Source organism: Mandrillus leucophaeus, unplaced genomic scaffold (assembly GCF_000951045.1).
Source record: "Mandrillus leucophaeus isolate KB7577 unplaced genomic scaffold, Mleu.le_1.0 Scaffold868, whole genome shotgun sequence".
Classification (NCBI taxonomy): domain Eukaryota; kingdom Metazoa; phylum Chordata; class Mammalia; order Primates; family Cercopithecidae; genus Mandrillus; species Mandrillus leucophaeus.
The window spans coordinates 1,143,987-1,171,505 of NW_012109452.1; the positions used below are offsets into that span (position 1 = coordinate 1,143,987).

A 27,519-nucleotide genomic window follows, 5' to 3' on the forward strand; every position below is an offset into this window, starting at 1 on the left:
CCGCCTAGGCCCTCTCAAAGTGCTGGGATTACAGGCATGAGCCACTGCGCCCGTCCTTAAACCTTGCTTTTCAAATGCTTGATATTATAGAGTGGTACGTATGTATTTGTGTGTATTCGGTATGTTTGCATATTATGTATTTGATATTAACATATTAAGTTATTTAATAAACTAACCAAAAAATAATTTCTTATAGACCGAGAGTAATCATGACACGGCGCTAACACTTGCCTGTGCTGGTGGCCACGAGGAACTGGTACAGACACTGCTAGAGAGAGGAGCTAGTATAGAGCACCGAGACAAGAAAGGTAGGGCCTACTTTTGTTTTATTTTTTGGAATAATGGTCAAAATATTTATTAGGAACATTATTTCTTAGTCCTGTTTTGAAGGTTAGATATTTTGTTCTTTTGCCTTAGCATGTAGTGAGAAGACCATTATTTTTCTCCAGGTTTTACTCCACTCATTTTGGCTGCCACAGCTGGTCATGTTGGTGTTGTGGAAATATTGCTGGACAATGGTGCAGACATTGAAGCTCAGTCAGAAAGAACCAAGGACACACCACTCTCCTTGGCTTGTTCTGGGGGAAGACAGGAGGTAATGTTTCCCCTTAGTGTAATTGTTTTCCTCTGTCTGTTTAGCAAATGTGTACTTTCACTTATATTATTTTTTCTATCAGAACAATGCTTTGATGTTTAGATTTATCACAATAGCTGAAACTATTATTTACTAACAAAAAGATGAGTATCTTTGTTAGCATAAGCTGTCTTGCCAGAAAAATCACACATTGTTTAGAATCCTGCTCTTCTAAAAGTAGTACTGCCATGCATTTAGGGTAGGAGAAAGATTTTTGCAAGTCAAATCAGTAAGTTCCTAATGTACAGGGTCTATATTCACTCATCTTTGCTGGCCCTATAGTACGTGGCATAGAAGGTACTTAATCCCAGTCTCTGTTGCTGTCTGTAAGATTAGTAGGGAATTAAGAATATTCAATTTTTATGTGTTTTGAGAACTCTTGTCTTGCTTTGATTTTTCCCCACCATTTCTCAACTCTGGAGGAAAGGTTCTCAGATAAGATGGTAAGATTATATGACCTTTTGGTTTTTTAAGGAAACTAGAACAACTGACAGAGATTAGCTAGGCCCTAGAAAATATAGCTTTGCACTCACTTATGTATCTTGTGACATTTTATAATCAGCTAGATCACCCATTTTTTTTTTTTTCCAAATTCAGTCCTTTGTACAGGGGATATAAACCAGATGTGTTGTCTCCATAGATTCCCTTCTCTATCAAGGAATTATTGAATCTTAGATTTAGAAAGCACCTTATGTCATTCAGATCAGTGTCTTACTCAGCTTTAAAATCTTTTTTTTCTTTTTCTTTTCTAAGGTTTTCCTATTTATCAAGCCTGAAGTATGCCTTTTTTGTTTCCCCACAGTTCATAGTTTTGTTCTTTAAACAAATAGAAAGAGGTTTATACCCTTTTCTATCTTTAGATTTTTTTTTTTCCTGAAGTCACCTATTTGTGTGAAACAAGTCCTGTTTCGGTTGTTAGCCCAAGAATACCTTTTCCAATCCCTTCACCATCGTGACTATTTCACCCTTTATGTCAGTATCCTTCTTGAAATATTATATGTAAAGGTATTCTGACAAGCAAACTGGGGAACTGTTAATTCCCATTTGAGCATCTCAAACTAGCTTTTTCCCTCAGTTCCCTCCAGTCATAGCACATAAGTGCTGGAAGATAGGGCTTGGTGATCCTTCATTTTATAAATTAAAAAAAACTGAAATCTATTAACAGTGATAATATAGGCATTTCTTTTTTCATAATTTTTGTTCCCTTATATTTGGAATAGATATTATATGCATGGATAGTTAGATACACTTATTACTAGAATACTCCACACAAGAGACAAGGAGCCTGGCCTGTGCCTACTGTTTTGTTTCTTCTACTTGTGTCACTTTTTTCTTCTGTAATTCATAGTAGGGGCAATAGGTAGGTTAAAAGTATTATAAGCCAAATATTAAGATAGTGAAAAATAAACTACTTAATTTGATAAATTATTTCTACTATTCCAGAAAAAGTAAAAATCCCCATAAATCCCGGAAAGCAAAATTTTACCTTGACTGAAATTGTCAATCATTATTTAGCTTGAAAAAATACTTGCTTTATATAGGAACAAATTTTTTCAATATTGAGTCAAGAAGAAATTAGTTGATTTTCTTTATTTAAAAGTAATATTAAAGCCAATAGGACACTATAATTTTTATAAATTATGTATTTTTGTTAAAATGTAACAGATTAAGTTATGACAATTGTAGAAGTATGTTAGGGTAATAATTTTGCCTATACACACTTTGTTACTTTAATTTGGTGTCAGTAGAACAGGTAAGTATTTTCAAGTGATTAATAAAATGTTGGAAAGTCATTTTACTATAAAATCATACATTTTTGTTGTATATTGGATGTTTTGGGAGCAGAACAGTTCTCTAAAAGAATTGAGAAAATATAATGGCATTGAGGAAACTTGAGAAATTTGATTAGAGTTTTCTACTATACTGTTTATAAAATAGCCTAATGCCATATTTTTTCTTGTTTTTGTAACCTTGTCACCATAGGCGACCTAGTCTTACTTGCTCTGAAAGCAAAAAGTGATGGAAAGAATGTGATATCTAAAACTGGCTGAGATATCTAAAACTTGCTGAGATGCAAGATAATGCACTGTTCATTAACATTCATTATTTGCCAGTTAGTATTTTAGGATATAATATTACTAGTAAGAGCAGGGATAAGAGCTATGATCTTGAGCCAGTCTTGACTTCTCTATATCTTGTTTATAAAATGAAAACGAATATTGTGTCAAAGGATTGTTTAAGCATTAAATGGCATAGTGGACAATGATTTATGAGTGGCCAATTAGTACTTAAATAAATGCTAAATATTTTTAGTTTCAGGAAATGCAATTAAGATCCAGTGGGATACAACTACACATCCACTAGAATGGCTAAAATTGAAGACTAGCAATAACAAATGTTGCCAAGACTCATGCTACTAGAACTCATGCATTATTGAAGGTTGTACATAGTACAACCACTTTAAGAATAGCCTGACAATTTCTTACAAAACCATTCACCCAGAAATTCTGCCAGTAGGTGGGACCTGAAATCTAGGTAGTGAATGTATATAAGGTTTTTCAATGTTGTGTTAGGAAATTTTCATAATGTTGTGAAAATATAGGACCTTTTATTCCATGTTTTTAAAATATTTACTGATTGAAACGTTTAAAAATATGTTAAATACATTCACACGTATAATATGAAACAATATTGTCCCATGTTACTCTGTTTTACCGCTTTGTGGTGAAATAACAAATATTGATTTCCAAAGCATGTCACAACATTTTCAGTCCAGACCTTTCATGAACACACTATACCATTTTAGTAGATTTCTACATGGATTTTACTTGAGTAGGCATTTCTTTGTTGGCTTCTAAGACCTGCTATCAGGCTGGTTTTGTGCAGAGCATGAAGGAAGAACTTTCCCCTTCTTTTGTTGTACAGTATACCGGAAAAAGAAATTTAAAAATACACACTTTGATAATTTGTCTCTCCATAAGAAAACATATTTTTTTCTATTTCTTTTCAGGTGGTGGAGCTATTGTTAGCTCGAGGAGCAAATAAAGAGCACAGGAATGTTTCCGATTACACACCTCTAAGCCTGGCTGCTTCTGGTGGCTATGTGAACATCATCAAAATATTACTAAATGCAGGAGCTGAGATTAACTCTAGGCAAGTTGTATTCTCTTTCTGTAAGCCCCTTATTTAGTAAGACTGTTACAGATATTTGTAGAACACCTATTTTTTAGTGCCAAATTTAGTAAATCCCTTTATTACAAATTTGGCATTCAAAGTATTAGAGATTTTTGACATGAACTTTATGTAAGTAATTAAAACTGGACATAGAGCATGAAAAATAGTGAGTACTATTTCTTATGATACTAAATGTAAACATCTCAGAAGCTTTTATTAAGCAAGCTAATACATGCTTTAAGATTGAAAGTTTATCCTAATAATTTATTAATCACCTTCCAGCCCAAGTCATTATGTTGAGTGAAATAAAAAAAAAAAAAATTCTAATAAAACATTTCTAATGGAGTCTTGGTAGTATCTCAGAGAATTACTAGGGTTGAGAATATTTTAAACAATGCTGCAAAATAATCTTAGATTGGAATTCTGTATCATCTCCAATTTTTCTACGTCATTTAAAATGTATATTTTTCCATTTGTTTTCCCCATACCTGCACCCCCAGAACTGGTAGCAAATTGGGCATCTCTCCTCTGATGTTAGCAGCTATGAATGGGCATACAGCTGCTGTTAAGCTCCTGTTAGACATGGGCTCTGACATAAATGCTCAGATAGAAACCAATCGGAACACTGCGCTTACCTTAGCCTGCTTCCAAGGAAGAACTGAAGTGGTTAGTCTTCTGCTTGATAGAAAAGCAAATGTTGAACACAGAGCTAAGGTAAGAAAAAGTCTGAGATTTACACATGACTTTATTGCTTTGATATTTAAGATGTATAGTAGCAACATGTTGATTATAATTTTAGTGCTTTCTAGTAACATTTATCTCCTATGGATATAATTAATTAGAAATCATTCTGTGTAACTCAGTCAAACATTAACTCTTGAAAATACCTGAGTGATAAATTTTTATAGGCAACAGTGACAGTAGGGTTATCAGCTGAAAAAGAGAGACTATTTTGAAAAGGAAGGGAGTGGAACATTTATTGAGTACCAGTTATATGCCAAGTGCTTGCATCTTAAATATATTTTTTCTTTCTTTCTTTTTTTTTTTTTTTTTAACAATACCATTGAGATTAGGTAGAATTATTTTCTTTTGATAGATCAGACTGTAACTCGAAGGAGCTAATAAGGGTCAGTGATTAAATTTAGTTGTGAATCTTGATAACAACTGTATCATATTCCTTCTTCAAATTATTATTCTTTAAAATTTTAGATCTTTCCAGTCTCTTATGTGTCGTTACTTTTAATCTTACACTAAACCTAGACTGGTCTCACACCACTAATGGAAGCTGCCTCTGGTGGATATGCGGAGGTGGGCCGAGTTCTCTTGGATAAAGGTGCTGATGTTAATGCCCCTCCAGTTCCTTCCTCAAGAGATACAGCTTTAACCATAGCAGCAGATAAAGGGCATTACAAATTCTGTGAGCTTCTTATTGGCAGGTATGTTGTTACCATACCCTTCATATATGAACACAAGTGTTACTAGTGATTACCATTCTCTCTGGGCAGTTAAACTATTTAAAAAATCAAATGTGATTATTTCTTCTTTTATAAACAAGTGCTTTTTTCCCCAAACCTACCCATTGTTTTCCAGCCATCCAGAGCTGTGCTACATTGTCTGATTTGTTTCTGTGTAACCTGGAAATGTTTTTCTTTGATTCTTGTCTACATTACTTTTAATATCTATAATAACAAGCTATTTGAACATCCATCTGTTATCAGACATACTACATCCCCCATACACAAGTCTTAAAAGTCTGGCAGTGATCTAAGGCTTCATTATTCATTTTCTTGTTCTTTACAGCAATTAAGGCTTTTAGGTGTGGTTATGGGACTATTTAAGATAATCAGACAGGATCCGGGGTACTTTCTACTTTCAGTCATGTAGAAGTTGCCTGCTAGTTTTCTAAAGATGCTTGTCTATTTAACTTGTTTTCGTGCAGTCTCAAAGACCTTTGCATGGTACTCTAAGCAGTAGTATTGGGCAGTAACTGCTATTAACTGTTATTAACCATGGGTCTTCTCATCTACATCATGCCCACTGATTGAATGCTAAACCTGCATGTTATCCTTAACATAACTACAAAAAACAAATTGGTATCCCTAATTGGAAAAACTCCAAAATATGGAACTTTTTGAGCCCTGTTATGACACTCAGCATTTCAGACTTCAAATGTTGGATTTCAGATTAGGAATGGTCAAGCTGTATGTGAATACAAATAATCTGAAACAGTTACAGTTGCCTCATAGGATATAGTTTGTGTAGTATAATTCTGAGAGCAAGACATATTTAAATCTTTGAATATTGAAAACAATTTTTATCTTTACAGGATATTTTCACATGTTAATAGTTGATTTTTGTTACTGTGTCATTTCATTCTATTTAAGACAATGCTAGGCTAGGTGTGGTGACAATGCCTACAATGCCAGCACTTTGAGAGGTTGAGGCGGGAGGATTACTTTAGCCCAGGAGTTTGAGACCAGCCTGGGTAACATAGGAAGACTCCATCTCCACAATAAATTTAAAAATTAGCTGAGCATGGTGGCATGGGCCTGTAGTCCCAGCTACTCTGTAGGCTGAGGTAGGAGGATCATATGACCCCTGGAGGTGGAGGCTGCAGAGAGCCATGATCTCACCACCGCACTCCGGCCTGAGTGACTGAGCGAGACCCTGTATCAAAAAAAAAAAAAAAGACAATGCTATCTGTATCATTGGTTTTCAGGGGAGCTCATATTGATGTACGTAACAAGAAGGGGAACACTCCATTGTGGCTAGCAGCAAATGGTGGACACCTCGATGTGGTTCAGTTACTGGTGCAAGCAGGTGCAGATGTGGATGCAGCAGATAACCGCAAGATAACTCCTCTTATGGCAGCATTTAGAAAGGTATAAGTCTTTCATCCTCATTTACCTGGATGTTTTTTTACTTACACTGGGAAGTACATGGCTTAATGATCACTAAAGACTCATTTTGTGCTTTTGCAGCTGTGATGAAAGCAATAATATGCAAATAATTACTCTGATGGCAACATTAAATGTAGATGTATACAGGTTTTGCAGAAAAACCATTAATTTTAACCTTATTGGACATCAGAGCTAAGTAAACTTTTAAAAAGCTGTTCTAAGTAATGTTTTCAAAATCTAGTTGCAGTCTTAATCTTCACAAAGTGTAAATCCAATTAAGATACATAAGTAAGTACCTCCAGATAAAAAATATCACTTAAATTGGTTTTTTTCGGGGGGGCGGTTTGTGCCAGGCACTGTGGCTCATGCCTGTAATCTCAGCACTTTGGGAGGCCAAGGCGGGCAGATGAGTGAAGCCCTGCCTCTGCAAAATTTATAAAAATTAGCTGAGCATGGTGGCATGCACTTACAGTCCTAGCTACTCAGGAGGCTGAGATAGGAGGATGGCTTGAGCCTGAGAGGCAGAGGTTGCAGGGAGCTGAGATTGTACCACCGCACTCCAGCCTGGGTGACAGAGTACGACCCTGTCTCAAAAAAATAAAATTTGTTTTTATTTCGATTATTGACTTTAAATACTAGGGAAAAAAAATGAATTAAATAACGAAAATGCCACTACCAGCATTTTAAACTACTGAATTTCAAGTATATTATATTTAAAGGTAAAAGTATGAATTCTGTGAAAGTGAAACAAACTTTCTCTTTTTGTACATAGCACAGAGCTGTGTATAAGTAATTTGATTTTATTGTTTGTTTGATAATCCATTGATCTCTTAAATACAGCTTTAATTTATTATTGGGAATATCACATTACTGATACAGGGATTATAATTTTGAGTTTTGTCATTTGGAGATATGTAGATACAATTTCCTGTAGATGCCAAAATGTTGAAAAATTTTAATAAATAAATTGCGATAAGCTATCTCTTCCTTTTTCTCCTATTATTCTCTCTGACTCCTGTTCTTTATTCCGCCCCTTCCCTAGATATTCTGGACTACCAGTGACTCTGTATTTTTGACTCTATATTTTTGTTTCTCAGCAATCAAACTTATTCCTTCTCACTGGCTAGCTGCCTCTTCTCCAAGCAAGCTAGCATATCATTATCAAGTTAATCTTTCTAACCACTCTACTATATTAGAGAACCTCTTCAGGAACCTTTCTGTGTCTCCCCAATCTCTGAAATCATTTGAAATCCAATCGTAGTTTGGTATTCAAAGCCACCACAATTTAGTACTTGTAGAGTCTTGTCTCCCATTAGAATCCCTAATGTGGAGAATTATCTTCTTGCTTGGTCTTTTCCTTGTTCCTGTCTCTCACATCACCTTTGTTCTCATCTCGTAGAATGACCATGTCTGTCTTCATTTTTCCAAAGTTACTCATTAGTTATAATTTAAGTCTCTCCTTCTGCCAAACTCTTCATCCTATTTGAGTTCACATTGAGATCTCAAGTCTCTAGAGTTTGTACAAGTTTGACAGTCTTTATCATTCATTGGGAGAAATACATATTTTTATGTTATTACTCTATTAGAGTTATTATTTTTATTAGTTATTACTCTAGTATCTCACATGCTTATGTCTTTCCAAGCAGGGCTTATCTTTTATACTCTTATTATTTGTTCCATTATTTCTTGAGTACCTACCATGTGCAACTGTGGGCTAGAGTACTATATTATATAGGGTGCAACATAGAATATGTATATATAACATATACTATGTTATGTAGGGTGCAATATGGAAAGGTAAGATCCATACCCAAAGTTAGGCAACTGTTTGAGTTGTCCCATATTAATAACTTAAACACTGTAGACGTGTTTGAGAGATCCTTAGGGAATGATGCAAGTGGTATTTGAGCTATTCATTTAGAGAAAAGTTTAGAAACATGCAGTCTAAAAGGAAGAGATAGAGGCAATAGAAAAAATATACTAAAGATTAACAGCTGTTTATCCTGATTGGCTAACTTTAGACGTTGTGTCAGAAAGCAACAGTGTGGGCTAGAGAAAGTGGGAATGGCTCTTAAGAAGTAGGAAAGGGCAAGTCTAAAGATTTTGAACTTAGATACCGACCTGTGTTGTAGTGAATAATCATAGCTTATTCTTCATGAAAGTATATATTCTTTCACACTACCCAGGACAGTATTATACATTTGTTTTTTATCTGAAGGAATGAAAAAACAAAATTATTATTTTTGCTCTTTTAATCCTCAGAATTGAAACTAGACTCTCATGTTTAGGGAGTTAGCAAAGAAAAAAATAAGAATTCCTCCCCCGCACCACCACCCTTCAGACATATCCCCTACTCTTCATATTGATTTTGGGATTATTGGTTTTTTTATTCAGAGTTGTTTAGAATTTTAGCTCATATTATATACTTTTTTTTGGAGGGTAGGATGAGAATGATCAACGTGGATTTAAGTCACTGGAACCAAAGCCTGTCTCTTTTTCATTTATAGTGTAAATATACAATGTAGTCTTCACTTTGTGGCACTAATCTTAACTGTTAAAGTTAGTTCAGGCATAGATTAACTGAATTGTTAGAGTCTGTTTTCAATCTGACATTGGTATCTATTTTTTAGGGTCATGTGAAGGTGGTGCGCTACTTAGTCAAAGAAGTCAATCAGTTTCCATCAGATTCTGAATGTATGAGATACATAGCAACCATCACTGATAAGGTAATACGTTGTTCACTGTATGAGCAAGGGACTCTATTCAGTTAATGTATCTTCCATTCTAAGAAAAATTTTTAGTTTGAGTAGTAAAGTGTAATATATAGCCATTTTATGTATCTAGTATTTGGGAATGAAGTGTGCGATTTAAGAGATTCTCGCCAATTATTTACTTACCTAATGAATCAATAAAACATCCTCTGCTGTAGGATTATCTTATCTTTAAAAATAATACTTGAGGCCAGGCGCGGTGGCTCAAACCTGTAATCCCAGCACTTCGGGAGGCCAAGATGGGCGGATCACAAGGTCAGGAGATCGAGACCATCCTGGCTAACATGGTGAAACCCCGTCTCTGCTAAAAAAAAAATACAAAAAACTACCCAGGCGTGGTGGCGGGCGCCTGTAGATCCAGCTACTCGGGAGGTTGAGGCAGGAGAATGGCGTAAACTTGGGAGGCGGAGCTTGCAGTGAGCTGAGATCCGGCCACTGCACTTCAGCCTGGGCAACAGAGCAAGACTCCATCTCAAAAAAAATAAATAAATAAAAATAAAATTAATACTTGAAGCCAGGCACAGTGGCACACCCTTGTAATCCCAGCAGTTTGGGAGGCCGAGGCAGGTGGATTGCATGAACCCAGGAGTTCAAGACCAGCTTGGGCAACATGGGGAGACCCCATCTCTACAAAAATACAAAAATTAGCCTGGCATGTTGGCGTGTGCCTATAATCCCAGCTACTTGGAAGGCTGAGGCACAAAAATTGCTTGAACCCAGAAGGTGGAGGTTGCAGTGAGTCAGGAGTGTGCCATTGCACTCCAGTCTGGACAACAGAGCAAGACTCTGTCTCAAAAAATAAAATAAAAATAAAAAAATTATTGAGCTAATTTAATTTTTATGTGAACACTAAGTAATTCAAAGCAACATGTTATTATTCATTAGGGCTGTCTTCTATATATGTATGTTTATGTTTATCCAGACTGATACCTATATTGAGAAAGCATTGAATCCAATAGATTTTTATTTCCCAGTAAAATGAACATAGTACTTTTAATCATGAGCAAGAAGTCTTGAGCGTGATGTAAAAGTTAGGGTAACTTTTAGTTTTAACTAAGTTTTAGAATGAATTGGCTAGGAATTTTGCAGGAAATGTAGGGAAGATAAAATTGAATCCTATTAGAGATCAAATTGAGACCTCCTGGAGACATACATTTTGATTTGGAGTTTACACTAACACTTGAATAAAATCCTAACACATGCCTCTGAAAACCAAAGAGGCCGACAAATCTTAAAAATGTCTTCTTACTACGTTTACACAGTTGCTATTTCATAATAGTGAACAGCTTTTCCCTATAAGTTTTAATTTAAACTAGTTAGGTCACTGTCTTTCCTAGCTCTAGATTTGTCCATGACAATTAACATTCCTATGTATTACAGGTTTGTAGGGGCAGAGAGGGAGATTAAAAATAAATATTTTTAATAGTACTAAGAATAAGACTGGTTTAGTGGCACACAGCTGTAGTCTCAGGTACGCATTAGTCTCATGTACTTGGGAGGCTGAGGTGAGAAGATCGCTTGAGCCCAGGAGTTAAAGGATACAGTGTACTATGATTGTGCCTATTAATAGCCTCTGTATTTAAGCCTGGGCAACATGGCAAACCCCTATCTCTAAAATTAAATAAAGAAAAATTTTATAAGAATAAGAAAGTACTGTTTTGCTGTCCTAAAGTGTGACTTGAGAATGAAATCACTGAGAAAATTATATAAGTACATGTATCTGATTCCTTTATAAATGTTTCTTGTACATGATATTGGAGCAACAGAGCTTAAATATTTGAGGACATTTCTCAAAAAATTTTCAAATCTGTTTTCTTTGTTGACATTGACTATTTCCTTTATCCTATTAACCAGCCAACATAAATTATTGTAGTTCTGTTTGCTGTACAATTTCTTATATTTAAATTAGAGGATAAATGATTTTTGTTTCTAAAGTGCCTGTTAAATGGATATTATTTTGAAGAATAACAAAAGCTGCTCTTTGATTCTTTATTTGTATATATTCCTAAATATACTATGTCAATTATGTTTTTATTTGCACGCCTTTTTTCTCCCTTTCATGGATCTTTATTGCTTAGGTTTGAGTACCTTACTAAAGATCTTCATGTTTTTAGGAATTTCACTAAGTGGGAATTGTTCTGTGAGCCTGGAAACATCTTAATTTTGTATTATAGGAGATGCTGAAGAAGTGTCATCTTTGTATGGAGTCAATAGTACAAGCCAAAGATAGACAGGCTGCTGAAGCAAACAAAAACGCCAGCATTTTGTTAGAGGAGTTAGACTTGGAAAAGGTAATAATAATCTTTACATGTGAAAACTACCCACTTTTTTCCATCTTGTTTTCTCTTCTTTTGATTTGTAATCCGTTGTTTTTTCGTTTTGTTTTGTTTGCTTTAAATTATGTACATAGTTTCTTTCTACATTTGGCTCAAATCGTGGAGAGAATTATGAGTACATTGAACATCATTAAAAGCTTCTCTTTGTAATGAAATTAACAACATTTTGTTATAGGAATTGCATTGATCTGGAAGTCAGAAAACTTAGCTTCTAGTTCTGGATTTTAGTCTTATCTCAGCTAATGATCTCTTAATCCTCAACCACATCTGTTGTTTTTTGATATTAGGCCTTGTAATGTGTTGCCAGCAGGTTTATCACAAGTACCAAATGCACTACCAAGGCATAACCAACCAGTGAAATACAAATCTTGGAATGTCTAATGAGTACACTTTTTAAATGGGTGACTTCTCTTGTACTTTTCTCTTTCAGGCAGACTACAGCATCATTCCCATCTATTCCCATGGGGAGTAAAATACACCAAAACAGCATATAGTTTGGACAGTCTTATAGCTTCTGCACTCCCCTTTTCTGCCACATTTTCCCCTATAATTCTGTACTGTAGAACTTAATTGAAGTAATCATAGGAAAATAATTGGTTTGACATTGAATATTATGTAACTGCCATATCTCATCTTTTATAAAAAGGTCAGTAGCCAGGCACAGTAGCTCACGCCTATATTCCCAGCACTTTGGGAGGGCGACGCGGGTGCATCACCTGAGGTCAGGAGTTTGAGACCAGCCTGGCCAACATGGCAAAACCCTATCTCTACAAAAAATACGAAAATCAGCCAGACATGCTGATGCATGCCTGTAATCCCATCTACTCGGGAGGCTGAGGCAGGAGAATCACTTGAACCCGGGAAGCGGAGATTGCAGTGAGCCAAGATCATGCCACTGCACTCCAGCCTGGGCAAAAGAGTGAGACTCCATCTCAAAAAATAAATAAAATGTTTTTAAAAAGGTCAAAGTGCTGTAAAATTTAACATGTACTGTTTAAATTTATAAAGGATATGCAGTGATAATTATGCATACGCATTTTTTGACTTGTTAGCTACATTCTTTTTTAACTATACTTGCTTTATTAAGCTCTACATTTTATCCTGCATTAATATGAATCATTTGAAATACTTTGTTCTAATTTAAATTTGAAAATACTGTTTCCTGAAAAAATGTATTTTATTTTGTAGGCTCTTCATTTTTAAAAATTTCTGGTTTATATTCTGAGCAAATTAAAATTAGCTTTTTTGGCCATTTAAAAATGTTAAAAGAATGTGAGTGCATTAAGAGATATAATGACCACCATAATTACTACTTGACCTATTTTTATATTCACTACCTAACATTTATTTAATGCCTGCTAAATACTAGGCAGTATAATTGGGCCAAGTTGTGTGATAGAATATATATTTGATTCTTTAAATTTTTGGTTTTTTATTATAACAGTGTGCTCAGTTTAAACAGACAAAGATAAGAACAGTTGCCATCATTTTAAAATAACTGAAGTTAGAAATCTGATATGATTGATTTAAAATCTTTACCTCTGCAATTACCTCTAAGACCTTTTAAGACCCTGCAATGATCCACCGACCCACTCCACTTCTTACACCTCTCTGGCCTTGTTTTTTGTTACTCTTTCTCTTAGTCACCTTGCGCTATCCATACTGACCATCCTCTTTTTGTTTGTGCTGTCAGCAGCATCTTCTGTGAATGTCCCTTAGATGTCCTCATGTTTTAGTTTCCTCTTCACAAGTACTTTTCTGCTCTTCTCTGCTTTATTTTTCTCTTTTCAACATTCTAAATACTGTATTCATTCAAAATACTTAATTATCTTGTTTGTCTCTCTCTACCACTAGAACATATGTGCCACAAAATAGTGTCTGGCATGTTGTAGGCACTGAATAAATATTTATTGAATGAATAAATATTCACACTTATCGTGATGGTGTACTTTTTTAAAAAAACAGAATCATGCAAACATATTACTCTAATACTTGCTTTCCCCTCTCTTAGTAACTGATGGATATTGTCATTTGATAGTGATTTTAAGTTACTGCAGAATAGTCCATAATAAGTTTGTTTCCAGTTTTTTCTCACGACAAATAAAGTTGTAATAAACACCCTTATACATATTTTTAAAATATTTTGCTCCTTTTATTTTTATGAAGTAAGTTCCTTCATGTGGGTCAACATACAGTAGTTCCTTTTTTTGTGGTTTTGCTTTCCCTATGGTCTGAAAATATTAAATGAAAAATTCCAGAAATAAACAATTCATAAGTTTCGTGTTGCATGCCGTTTTGAGTAGTGTGATGAAATTTTGCGCCGTCCTTTTCTGTCCCACCTGGGACATGAATCCTTTTGTCCAGTGTATCCACTTAGTAACCCTCAGTTATCAGATTGACTGTTGAGGTATCACAGTGCTTGTGTTTAAGAAACCCTAATTTTACTTAATAATGGCCCCAAAGTGCAAGAGTAGTGTTACTGGCATATTGTTATAATTGTTCTATTTTATTGTTATTGTTGCTTATCTTTCATTGTGCCTAATTTATAAATTTTATCATGGGTTTCTATGAAAAAACATATATATAGAGGGTCCAGTGCTATCCAAGGTTTCAGGCATCTACCAGGGATCTTGGAACGTATTTATTCATCATGGATAAGTGCCCGATAAGGGGGCACTAATGTATTTTTAGTTTAGTAGATACTTGCAGAATACTTTCCTAGTACCATCAGCAATACACCAATGTCATTTCCTTATATTCTTGCCAGCCTTATTTAACCTTAATATTTATACTTTCAAGGGCCTTAGTTTTAAGATAAGTGAAAAGAAGCTTCTTTTAAATGTCATTGTGTATTTTTCCATGATATTGAAACCAAAGGTAATGAAGAATTCTTAATCATAAATTAATTCCATCTAAATTGATTCCTCCACATGCATTATATACTTTTATGTGTAGTTTTGAGTGAGCATGGAACATATGTAAAATTTTAAATTATACAGGAGCCACTTTTTTCCTGAACGACAGCCCATATTTTTATTTGAAAGATTATCAGATTGGGATATTAGAGTTTGGTTCACTATTTTTTTGTTATAATTTACATCTGGGAAAATGTACTTCTTTAGCCTTCTGAGTTATATTACATTCTGGCTTCATCGCTGGAGTTGGTCTTGACTGGTCTGAGTTGAGATTCTCCATACGTAAGTTATTCCTTGTATAAAAGTGCTTCTTTGGTCAGTCTTTCTATTTTGGAAAATTTGGTTTATAAAAACTGCTGCAGTAAGCTGGGCATGGTGGTACATGCTTATAGTCCCAGCTACTCGGGAGGCTGAGCCCAGGAGTTCAAATCCGACCTGGCCAATGTAGTGAGACCCAGTCTCTACAAAAGAAAAAGAGATCAGTGGCCATTATATTAAGGCACCAGATTTTTTAATACTTACTCAGTAAACGTTTATTTATTGAGCATTTACTAAGTAGAAGAGTCCCTGCTCGGGAGTAGTTCCATCTGGTCAAGCTATGGAATCTTCTTAACAGTTAATTACTTGCTCTCTTAGAACATTAACAATTAAGTTATGTTCTTGTCTTGGCTGTTAGAATCCCTAGTAGGTATTTTAAACTTACATTTTTGATATAGTTATTTCACCCCCTTCACTTCATTTTAGTTTTTTTTCCTCTACCTTTTTTTTTTTTTTTGGTAAACTTTTAGGGAGCTAGGTAATGGTATATTTTTCAAACACAACCTATCCCATTCTCAGTTTCACACATTTCATTCTCGGATTATTGCTTTCTATCTTTTCAACTTTACACCCTCTAGAATTCTACTTTTAATAATCCTGCCAACACCACCGACCAATAAATGGTAAGAACTATTTATGTCATACTACCCTTTCATTATTCCTTACTCCTCTCTTTCTTCTTATTCTCACATGAACCTCAGTAACTAAATGTGTCAAGAAAAAACAATCTTTACGACTAATTTTACTTGAAATATGTGACAACGAACCCTTTTATGCTGACCAGTAGCTATACTAGGTTTCCCTAGCCCTTTAATGCTGACCAGTAGTTAAAATGCTGCATTTCCTTAGTTTAATTTAATCTTCCGTTCATCTAGACCACTGTTTCTTACTTTCTCCCCTATCCTAAGAACTCCAGCACCACCTCTCTTTCACCTTCAGTAGGTGACCTTGCATCCTGAGAAAATTGAATCATCGGAAGAAAACTTGCAAAGACTTTCCCTACACCATCTATCTGCCCACCAGTACCTGCATCTCCTCTTCTTTACCTTTAATGAGAAAATGGAAGCGTCAGAAGAAAACTTCCAAAGACTTTGCCTACCCTATCTATCCACCCACCAACATCTATACCCATATACTTCCTACCAGTGACTAGATAAACTTTTTTTTTTTTAGACAGAGCCTTGCTCTGTCCCCCATGTTGGAGAGCAGTGGCGCGATCTCAGCTCACTGCAACCTCCACCTCACAGGTTGAAGTGATTCTTCTGCTTCAGCCTCCGAAGTAGCTGGGATTACAGGCATGGGCCACCATGCCCTACTAATTTTTGTATTTTTGGTAGATATGGGGTTTCACCATGTTACCCAGGCTGGTCTTGAACTCCTGACCTTAGGCAATCTGCCAGCCTTGGCCTCTCAAAGTGCTGGGAATAACAGGTGTGAGCCACCGCACCCGGCCTAGATAAACTTTTGGTAACCAGTCCCTTCATTGTGTACTAGATCCTATATGGTTTCTCCTTCTCAACAGCACTGTCGGTAGCAATTCTCTTTTCTTTCTCCTATTTTTTCCCTCTCTTGAATCATTCTCATCAGCATACACACTTATATCTCCAATCTTAAACACAGAAAACCTTTTGACTTCAACCCTCTTGCCTCAGCCTTTTAGCTACAGACCCATTTCTCTGCTTCCCTTTGCAATAAAGATCCCTGAACCGCCGCTTTCAGTCACCTCCATTTTTTTCCCATTATCCTGAACCTGTTCCTGACAGGCTGGCTCTCACTCCCACAACTCACTAAAATTAAGCTTTTGTGGTTTCCAGTGACTTTCATGTAGCTAAATCCAATGGTTACTTCTCCTCTCCATCTTTATCTTACTGAATAAGTAATAATATTTGATATACTCTCTTCACTTGGCTTTAATGCCACTGCAGGCTCTTTTTTTCCTCCTACCTGTCTGGATGTTCCTGTCTCCTCTTGCTGGTTCCCTCCTCTCCTCTACCTTTTAGTGAAAAGCCTTTTGACTCGTTACATGGTCTTCTTTATCCACTGGTGATCTTATCTTGCCCACTAACTTTAAAGGTACACCAGTTGATCCCGAATGTGTACCTCTAGCCCAGACTTCTTTGCTAAACTTCAGTCTCATATATTCAGCTAGCTACTCAACATGTCCATTTGAATACCTAATTAGACATCTCACACTTGATGTGTCCAAATATGAACTCCTGATCTTTGCCCACCCCAAACCCACAACTCTAATTGCTCAGGCGAGAAACCTTGAAGTCATCCTTAATTTCTCTCTTTACTCCATTGTATTGAAAAATCTTGTTACCTTTGCCTGAAAATCAGTTACTCGGGAGGTGGAGTTGGGAGGATCACCTGAGCCTGGGGAGGTCACTGCAGTGAGCTGTGATTGTGCTACTGTACTCCAGCCTAGGCAACAGTGTGAGACCTTGTCTCAAAATATAGGTATATAATCTTAATCACTTCTCACCGTGGTTCAAACAATTAATTTAATCTCATACTTGCATTAGTCATTTAACTGGTCTCCCTGATTCCATCATTGCTTGTAGTTTATGTAGCACTCTGAGTGATCCTCTTCAATTATCTAAATCAAATCATATCACACTTCTGTTCAGAGCCCGACAATGACTTTCCATTTCCCTCTCAGTAAAAGATAGTCTTTCAAATGCTCTGCAAGGCCTTAGGTTATCAAAGCCTCCGGATACTGTTCCCTGAAACTCATTTTCTACTGTTCTTAGCCATGCTATTTTACTTGAATATATTGGGTCCAATTCTAACTTAGAGCTTTTGTACTGGCTCTTCTCTTTGGCTGACATATTTCATGTCCTTCAAGTGTTCACTTAACTTCATCTCATGAGGGGTACACTGATTACCCTATTTAAAAATCAAAACCCCCCATTTGTCTCCATACACACATTTTTCATCTCGCTGCTTTTTCCCCTTTTTTACATTGCACTTATCACCTTTTAACAAACTATAATGTATGCGTTCTATTTATCTGTATCTACCCTCTTCTAACCAACTAAATGTAAACTTGGTGAAGGCAGGGATGTTTTATCCGTTTTACTGATGAAACTAGAACCATGCATAGCATATAGCAAGTTACCAGAAAATTTTTGTTGGATATTCTCCCTACCTTCCTTTGAAACTTCTTAATCTCTTTCTTCTGTTGATCTTACTACTCTTTATTGAGAAATGAAATCTTGATGCTACCTTTAGGTTCTCACTTATTTTTGCCTCCCATTCTTTACATCCAGTCAGTGAATTAACTTGGTAAGTTAACTTAGACCAGTATCTGGCACATATTAGACCCTCTATATATTGGCTGTATCAGCACTGTCATCATGATCATTATCATCATCACTACCATCACCTTTTATTTAGCTTTGGCAGTCTCTGTGTCTGCCTTCTGTTCCATCCACTTCCTCTCTGAGTGGTCACTTCTCACTCAAAATTTTGCATTTGGCTTCTTAAAAGTCTCCCTGTGTGTGTGTGTGTCCCTCTCTTTTGTCTTCAGTATTCCTTTTCTGCTCCACTGTAACTTCCAGTTTCACTTTTTTTTCTTTTGTTTTTTTTTGTAAAGACGGAGTCTCGCTCTGTTGCCAGGCTGGACAGCCGTGGCGCAATCTTGGCTCACTGCAACCTCCGCCTCCTGGGTTCAAGCGATTCTCCTGCCCTCAGCCTACCGAGTAGCTGGCACTACAGGCACGCATCACCATGCCCAGCTAATTTTTGTATTTTTCCTAGAGACAGGATTTCACCATGTTGGCCAGAATGGTCTCGATGTCTTGACATCGTGATCTGCCCGCCTTGGCCTTCCAAAGTGTTGGGATTACAGGCATGAGCCCACATATTTTTTTTTAATACACAGGTGCGACGCCTTACTTTCTCCTCAGAAACCCACAGTGCCTCTTTGTTGATTGCATGGGAAATTCTAAACATTCAGGTCCTCGTCTCTTATTTCTCCAGGCTCATCTTTCACTATGGTTCTCTACTCCTCACATATCCCATTCACTTTCATATATCCAAATCTGCAGTGCAGTATTTGTTTAGTCTGGACTGGCTCTCCCCAATTCCTTAAATTCTCATTTTATAAAGCCTAACTCCCACGTGTCACTTTGTTTCCTGAGCCCTCAATTAGAAGTCATCAGTTGGGTTAGTGCCCTCTCCCATTCCACAGTGAAGTTATTCTACAACTTGACCCTTTTTCTCAAAGCCTCTAACCTCCCCCACATACACTAACAAACATGACAGCAGTTCTCCAAGAAGTAAAATGAGATTTAGGCTTATGAGAGAAAGTGAGACAAAATATAGAAAGTGAGACTGAGTTTTTAGTTGTATTTTCTTATGCCTCTGGACATATTTGAATCTTCATGGTTTAGTTACTCTTTCCATATGCTGTCTGGGTTTTTCTATCAGTTATTAGCACCTCTCCCTATGCCTTTATCTTCAATTTCTACTGTTTTACTAACTCCTACCCACTACCTACAGCTTCAGTCAAGGCAGAGGTACAATCAAGGTAGCTCTATCCTAATGGAACTTTTTCCCAAATTTAGTATTTTGCTTTTCTTTTAATGTTTATAATAATCTCTGTGTCTTATTAACTATTTTAAATTAAATCTCGGCTCAGAACCATGTGACCTGCTTCTCCAATAAACTAACTGTGGTGGAGGTAACCAATGGCATCTCAACAGACAAATCCTTGTTTTTTTAAATTTTATTTTATTTTTTGTTTGTTTTCAGTTACAAAGCACGCCAAATCCATTTACCTCTTCAATTCTTATTGATGCCCACTTTTATGAGGTTTACCAGTGTTGATCTGGCCTTCCTTCTCCCGTTGGAGTTGCTTTCTCCTGTTTGTCTTCCTCTATCTGATTATGCCTTTCAGAAGCCTCATTTGTTCTTCCTTTACCCCTTAGATATTCTCTCTGTCACACACATATATACATAAACTCTCTCTCTACATATATATGTATAATATTTATATATTTTATTATATATAGCAAAATAGTAGGTATATGTGTGTATGTTTATAGACCCTCACAGTTATACCTTTTTCCTCTGGTTACCTCATTTATTAGTTTCAGCTACCACCTGCAAACTTATAATGCCTCTTTTCCTGTATCTGTTGATCCACACTTGCTAATTCTGCTTACTTTTAGAGCTCCATGCCATGTAAAGTTGGGTCATTTTGTAGCCATAGCTTGGTATCTCCCCCCCAGAAACTTTCCCTAGGACCTCTGAATTAGTGCCCTACCTACTCTTAGTGACTATTAAGAGGGTTAGTAAAATATATCAGATTATCAAAACACCGGCATTAAAACTCCAAAATTTAGACACCAGTAAATAAACTCTTAGGGTTAAACTCTGAAGTTGGATAATCCAGACTCAAATTACTCTTGCCAAAGGGCTACCCCTGAGTGACTCTACACGCCCTGAGAAATTTGCATATCTAAGACCCAGCCACACCCTATGACCTACCCAAACCTACCACCCCCATCAACATCTAGCACATATATGCTTAAATGAAATCCTGGTTTCTGAATTAAAACTCTTATACTTTTAAAAAAGTTCTCCACCCCCAAATCCCCCCCGCCCCCCACTTAAATAGCAGTCATAATTAGCTCCTGCTACCAGACAAGTTCAAAATTCCAGCAAAATGAACAACCTATCATGGATGAGCCAAAACTCTAAAACTTCATTTGCTGTTTTGAGCCTCCCCCAAACCATTCCTTTCCCGGGATTTTTCTGTCCAAACAGATATGACACAGATAAAATATTGGTTTTGTTATTCCTAATCCTGAAGGAGAGAGACTTAATACACCCTTGTAGCCACAGCTGCTTTGTTAATAAGCTTTTCTGGTGCACATTTCACCTTCGTTTTCACTCCTCCTCTCCCTCATATACCTACTTACCTCTTCCACAAAGTCAAAGCTAGACAGAACAACCACACTTCTACCTCCTTCACTGGGGTCCACTTGGAGAAAACACATAAGCAAGGCTCAAATGAGCTGAGTCACACATGCTCAGTTGCTTCTTTCAAACTCACCAATCAGATATTACTCCTCCCTTGTGGTGATCCAGGGAGTAAAGGTCATCAGTTACTGTTTTGTTCCTAATACTTCAGCAGGGGTAAAAGCTCCTCCTCTACTGATCTTAAGATTGGAGCTTTCTGGGAGTCCAGCATAAATTTCCAGGGTTAGGATGCAGGCAGTTTCTGTATCTTTAGCTTTTAGATGCATTCTTTCCTAAAATCCGTCTGCCTGGGAAAGTATGGGTATTCTGCATGGTTTTCCTTCAATGTTTCCCTTTTCAGGAACAAGACTTATCTCTCACCTAGCCTAAGGTAAGTATGTTGCATTGCCCCAGGGTGTGAAAACTTGGTGGTGGGCCAAACTTTTCAAGAACCTAGCTGAGAGCTGGTTTGACTGTCTTGGGTTATCAAAACTTTTTAAATTTGGCTTTTAAAAAAAAAAAAAAGAACCTAAGAGAAGGTTAATTTGAAAGGCAGGACAGAGAGTATCTAGCAAAAGCACAACACTTAAAAGATGAAGTCAGACTTTTTTGAATGGAAACTAAATACTGTTTGGCTTATGAATTTGTGAGGACTGGTTTTACGTATTGTAGGCTCCGTGCCTTAACTCACATTGTTTTTACACATATTTAAAATACACATAAAATAATTCAGAATGCTAGATTATGGGTGGAGAATAGTTTTTAAGAAACATCTTTTAGGTGACATGCAGACAGAGTTTAAAGATGATTTTCATACCTTTATGAACCAAGAATGAAAATTTAACAGTTTAAATAGTTTATTAAGATATATTTTTGGACTTTTAAATCTACACTTAGTTTTTTGACTGTGAAAGTAATAATGTACTCATTTTAACAAATAGAAACAATGTATAGTTATATAAAGTAAAATTGAAAGACACCGTCTTTCTGCTATCCCTCTTCCTGTTCCACTCTCCAGAGGTAGTCTCTGTTAGCCTTTTATTTATAACTTTTATGGGGTTTTTTCTGTGTTTATACAAATCGATGCACAAAGAGGGTTCTCTTCTCTCATAAAAGTGATTATTAGTCTTCAGTGTGCCTTTTTTTCCTCCTAACAAATGTAAACTGGAAGCATTTTCCCAAGTACATATGGTGGCTATCTAGTATTCTGTTAATATATCCTGTTAATTTATTCCTTCCCATTGATAGATTTACCTGGTTGCCATGTATTGCCATTATAATCAATTTGCAAAGAAAATTGCTGAACCCTTGAGTTTTTCACTAGAGATAGACATTTTATAGAATAAGTTGTTAGGATAAGCAGTTTGTAATTTTTTCTTAGGAGCCTTTCAAATTAGTTTTTCTAAAATGTACATATTCATGCCGACAGCAGTACAGGAGATAATTCAGTTTCTCAGACTTGTGCTGATATCTGATGCTTTTTTAAATTTTGCCAAATTAATGATCAAAAAATGGTTCTTTGTCAGTTCAACTTACATGTCCTTAATGATTAAAAGCTACGTATTTGTTTATTATTTACCCATTTTAAAATTAGTCTTATATTGTTAATTTGATCTTGATATTGTAAAAATAATGTCTCTTTAGAGTGGTTTGAATATGATCTTGATAAAACAATGAATTGAACTAGATGACTTTGAATTTTATGATATCATGGTTTCCTTATTATTAAATGATTATGTGACAACTTTTTCTCCAGGGTAAATTTCAATGTTATATCTCTGCTTTATTGATCTTTAACAGTTAAGGGAAGAAAGTCGGAGGCTGGCTTTGGCTGCAAAAAGAGAAAAAAGAAAAGAGAAGAGAAGGAAGAAAAAGGAAGAGCAAAGAAGAAAACTAGAAGAAATCGAAGCCAAAAATAAAGAAAACTTTGAACTCCAAGCTGCTCAAGAAAAAGAAAAGCTTAAAGTTGAAGGTATTTTCTCAACAACCATCCCATTTGTTTTATATTCTAGTTAAAATTATATTTACTTGATTATCAGTCACTCTTGAAAATATACTTTTAAGTTATTAAACCCTTAAGATAGGCCATGCACAGTGGCTCACGCCCATAATCCCCGCATTTGTAGCAGGTCAAGGTGGGAGAGTCACTTGAGTCTAGGAGTTCAAGACCAGCCTGGGCAACAAAGTGAGACTGTCTCTACAAAAAAAGAAAAAAAAAAATTTTAATTAGCTGGGCACAGGAGCATACCCCTGTAATCCCAGCTAGCTACTGGGAATAAGGGAGTAAGGTGGGAGGATCACTTCAGCCTGGGAGGTTGAGACTAGAGTGAGCCATGATGTGGCACCACTGCACTCCAGCCTGGGTGACAGAACAAGACCCTGTGTCAAAAAAAAGAGAAAAGAAAAGATATATGCTTTTTTTGTTGTTGACCGAATTCCTCCCTAACTTTGTTATGAAAAATTTCAAACCTACAGACAAGTTGACAGATGATAAAATGAATACCTGAATACATTATACCTAGACTGACAAAATTGTTAACATTTTACCCTATATGCTTTATTTTTCTCTTTAAGTACTTCCACATATTTTTTTCTGAGCCATCTGAAAGTAAATTGCAGACATCCTGACACTGCACCTATAAGTCCTTTTCTCTTTTTTTTTGAGACCGAGTCTTGCTCTGTCGCCCAAGCTGGAGTGCAGTAGCGTGCTCTCGGCTCACTGCAACCTCTGTTTCCTGGGTTCAAGCTATTCTCCTGCCTTAGCCTCCCAAGTAGCTAGGACTACAGGCATGCGCCACCACGTCCACCTAATTTTTGTATTTTTAGTAGAGAGGGGATTTTGCCACGTTGGCCAGGGTAGCCTCTAACTCCTGATCTCAAGTGATCCCCCCCACCTCAGCCTCCCAAAGTACTGGGATTACAGGTGTGATCCACTGCGCTGGCCACCTATAAATAATTAAGCCCACATCCCAAGAATGACATTTGCTTACATCATCATAATACCGTTTTAGGTATTATAAATGGTAATTTCATAATATCTTCTACAATTCAGATCATCAATTTCTTCAAATGAGGGAATTATTTTTAACTAGGTTGTAATCAAAAGGTTATTTGGGATGGAAGTATAGTAATCCTGTCCCTTCATATCCACAGGGAATGGTTTCCAGGACCCTCATGGATACCAAAATTCAGATACTTAAGGCTTTATATAACATGGTGTAATATTTGCATAAAAATTATGCACATTCTCCCATATACTTTAAATCATCTCTATATTACCTCTAATACCTAATATAACGTAAATGCTGTGTAAATAGTTGTTATACTGTGTTTTTTTAATTTGTATTTTTTTATTGTTTTGTTTTTCGAATACTTTCAATCTAGTGTTGGTTAAATCTGTGGATAAAGAGGACTGACTGTATTGTGGGAAGGAACCATTGCCATGAAACCACCAAAAATATGTGCATGCAATGTGTGTATGTGTGTTTGTGTTGTTTTTTGTTTTTTGTTTTTTTTAATTTCCCTTCTCCAGCCTTTTATTTTGAAAATTTTCAAACTACAGAAAAGTTTAAGGATTAATATGGTGAACACCTCTATGTCACCTACATTTTTAAAGCATTTTGGCACACATGGGATATGTCTTCTCTTTTTTTGAGTAGTTTACATGTAAGCTATACACATCATGTGAAATCACCCCTAGATACTTGATTACGTATTTCCCAGAAAGAGGACATGATTTTACATAACTGCAACATTAAGAAATTTAATAATTATATAATAATACATAATATACAGTAATACTTATATTTTCCAAACTGTCCTCCAAATTTTTTTTCCCTGAGAAAAGGATATATATACACACACACACACACACACACACACACACACACACTTTTTTTTTTAATTCAAGTAGCTGCAAATAGGAAACCAGAGGGAGAGCCCCAGGATGGGACAAATCATGGCTACCCCTCCGCAGCAGAGCAGGGGGAGGAGGTGCTCCCTACACCCTTTATGGTTGATTCGGGCCCCCTTGCTCACTCTGCTGCAGCATCCTAGGGGCAGGGCCCCACCTTCCCTGGGACTGGGGTAGTCACTCACCCAGCCTGCCATGCCCCAGCCCCTCTTCCCCACGAAGAGTATCTTATGAGAGGGGATTGTGGGCAGAACAGGAGGCAATGAGGATGAACATTTGATGCTGGTAGCGGCAGCAATGACAGATGTCGAAGAATGGAACACTGAACAAAAAACACCACCACTGTCCAGAGGTAGTTTGTGAACAGAGGAAAAATGGAACCAGAACCTTAGGGGGCAGGGAGGAGCAGGAGGGTTGGGAACAGGCAGGGTGAGCTCCTTGCTATTGGTGCCCCTTCTGAGGAGGGGGAAATGGCCGAGTGGCGGAAGCAAAGTAAGGTTGGGAGAGCGGCCCCAGCCCACCTCAGGCGGTGGCCACAGGACTTGTGGGCCTCACCTAGACAATAAGTGACTGCATCTCTATCACCTCAATAGGTACTCAGATCCCAAGCAAAGGGCAAGGGGGCTGGGGCCACAGTGAAGAGGGAGTAGGAGGTTCACACCCCTCCTGCCTTCCTGTAGCCAAAGGGGACTGTCCAACCTAGTGCAGGGACTAGGGGAGGTGGGAAAGGATGAAAACTGTGAGCCCCACGTAGTGACAAACACAGTTTGGCTGGGGGAATCCTGGGGCCAGCACTCCCTCCATTGGCCACACCTGCTACCAGGGCAGTGGAGTAGGGCGTGCCAGGATGAGATGGGGCTTGGACCCCTTTTAAGGCCAGGGAACCTTCCCAGGCCACACTCTGGGAAGCCAGAGGGAACAGTGGAGGAGCAGAGAGGTTGCCCCAACCCCAGAGAGCAATGTTGCTACTACTAAGGGAGTTGGGATGCAACAAGTGCAGGGTGTGGCTAAGTGGGATGTTAGCCTTGTCCAGGAGGGTATGTGTGTATGCGTGGGTCAGCAGGGGGAGCTGGGAACTGAGGCCCGAGGAAAACTGCTTCCCACTCAGCCCATGGGGGCCCTGCAGTAGCTGGTGTGCTGTGTAGTGTGGTGGTGAGGGTACAGGTGGAAGATGGAGGTGGTGGCCGTAAGCAGTGGTGATGGTGGGCCTGGGGAAGGGGTGGGGGCGGTGGGAGCACAGCAAAAGCTGTCCAGTCCCAGAAGGAAGATGCTCCTTCAAATGAGGCACAGGCAGCACACACGGTCACTGCTCCTCCTGCGAGGACTCCTGCGAGATGCCCCCCTCTTCCTCCTTCTCCAGTTTTTTGAGTCTGCCGCTTGGTTTCCTTCCTGGAGTAGTGGTGGTTTTCCGTGTCTTGGCAGCTCCCTTGTTTTTGCTTCCCTTTGGTTGGCCCCAAGGTCTCTTAGGTGTTGACACTTTACTGGGCTCCTTCTGATTCCCTACCAGTGCTATCCTGGGACTCACCAGAGGCTGCTTGCGGGGCCTGCCCCTGCCCGACTTCTCAGTGCTGTCCATTTCCTGCCTGGAGGCCAAGGGCTGGCTGCGCTTCGAGCTCAACTCACTCATCTTCCCTTCTCTAAGGAGCAGGTGGAAGAGTGCTGGCTTGAATGGCCTTCTTGGAGCCACACCAGCACCAGAAATGCCCCCCAAAACATTTTTTATAACTACCTGCTGTTTTTTGAACAGAACGTGAGGACACAGAGTATATCAGTCCTGTCCAACTCATTACCAATGAATGTGAGAATAACTTACATGGCTAATAGTAGTAGAGTATCTCTCCTGAGTTTTTCTTTTCTTCAAGTGCTTATAGCTAAATACATTCTGGGAACATTTAGAACTTGCTAATTCAGTATTGCTACTTTTACAGATGAGCCTGAAGTCTTGACAGAACCTCCAAGTGCCACAACCACTACTACCATAGGTATATCTGCAACCTGGACAACTTTGGCAGGTTCTCATGGTAAAAGAAATAATACCATAACTACAACCAGTTCAAAGAGGAAAAACAGGAAAAATAAAATTACTCCAGAAAACGTTCAAATTATATTTGATGATCCACTACCAATTTCATACAGTCAGCCAGAGAAGGTGAATGGAGAATCCAAGAGCAGCAGTACCAGCGAGAGTGGGGACAGTGATAACATGAGGATTTCCAGCTGCAGCGATGAAAGTAGTAACAGCAACAGCAGTCGTAAGAGTGACAATCATTCACCAGCTGTGGTCACTACCACTGTGAGCAGCAAAAAGCAGCCATCGGTTCTTGTTACATTTCCAAAGGAAGAGAGAAAATCTGTTTCTGGCAAGGCTTCAATAAAGTTAGTTCCAATTTTTATTTTCAATGTTTATAGTGTCATGAAATACCTTATTACTGAATTTTTTGGTAAAGAAAGTAAATTCACAGCTTGCAAAATAGGATTTTTCTTTGTGCTAAAGAAGGTACAGTTTCAATTGAATTGAAGAATAAGCTTTTGCTTAGATTTTGTATTAATGAGACATCAAATTATTTTTACTATATAATTTCTTTTTT

At 37.4% G+C, this 27,519-nt stretch overlaps 2 protein-coding genes across 4 annotated transcripts in view; one reads left to right on the plus strand and one right to left on the minus strand.

Annotated features, from left to right (window-relative positions):
- ANKRD17 (ankyrin repeat domain 17) overlaps positions 1 to 27,519 on the plus strand; it is a 183,064-nt gene that overhangs the window by 132,713 nt on the left and 22,832 nt on the right. For all 3 annotated transcript variants that reach the window (XM_011968977.1, XM_011968979.1, XM_011968978.1), the window contains 10 exons: positions 197 to 308; positions 450 to 595; positions 3,645 to 3,787; positions 4,309 to 4,522; positions 5,069 to 5,244; positions 6,528 to 6,690; positions 9,339 to 9,434; positions 11,654 to 11,770; positions 22,819 to 22,990; positions 26,860 to 27,307. In XM_011968977.1, the coding sequence (XP_011824367.1) occupies positions 197 to 308; positions 450 to 595; positions 3,645 to 3,787; positions 4,309 to 4,522; positions 5,069 to 5,244; positions 6,528 to 6,690; positions 9,339 to 9,434; positions 11,654 to 11,770; positions 22,819 to 22,990; positions 26,860 to 27,307 (1,787 nt within the window). The remainder of the gene's footprint in view (positions 1 to 196; positions 309 to 449; positions 596 to 3,644; positions 3,788 to 4,308; positions 4,523 to 5,068; positions 5,245 to 6,527; positions 6,691 to 9,338; positions 9,435 to 11,653; positions 11,771 to 22,818; positions 22,991 to 26,859; positions 27,308 to 27,519) is intronic.
- LOC105531142 (high mobility group protein HMG-I/HMG-Y-like) lies at positions 26,132 to 26,697 on the minus strand. The gene has a single exon (XM_011968976.1). It carries the CDS (start codon positions 26,556 to 26,558, stop codon positions 26,235 to 26,237), a length of 324 nt encoding a protein of 107 aa, XP_011824366.1. The 5' UTR covers positions 26,559 to 26,697; the 3' UTR covers positions 26,132 to 26,234.

What these genes read in the sequence shown, in the direction of transcription:
- LOC105531142 (XM_011968976.1), bottom strand. Translation starts at nt 26,558, where the DNA reads ATGAGTGAGTTGAGCTCGAAGCGCAGCCAGCCCTTGGCCTCCAGGCAG.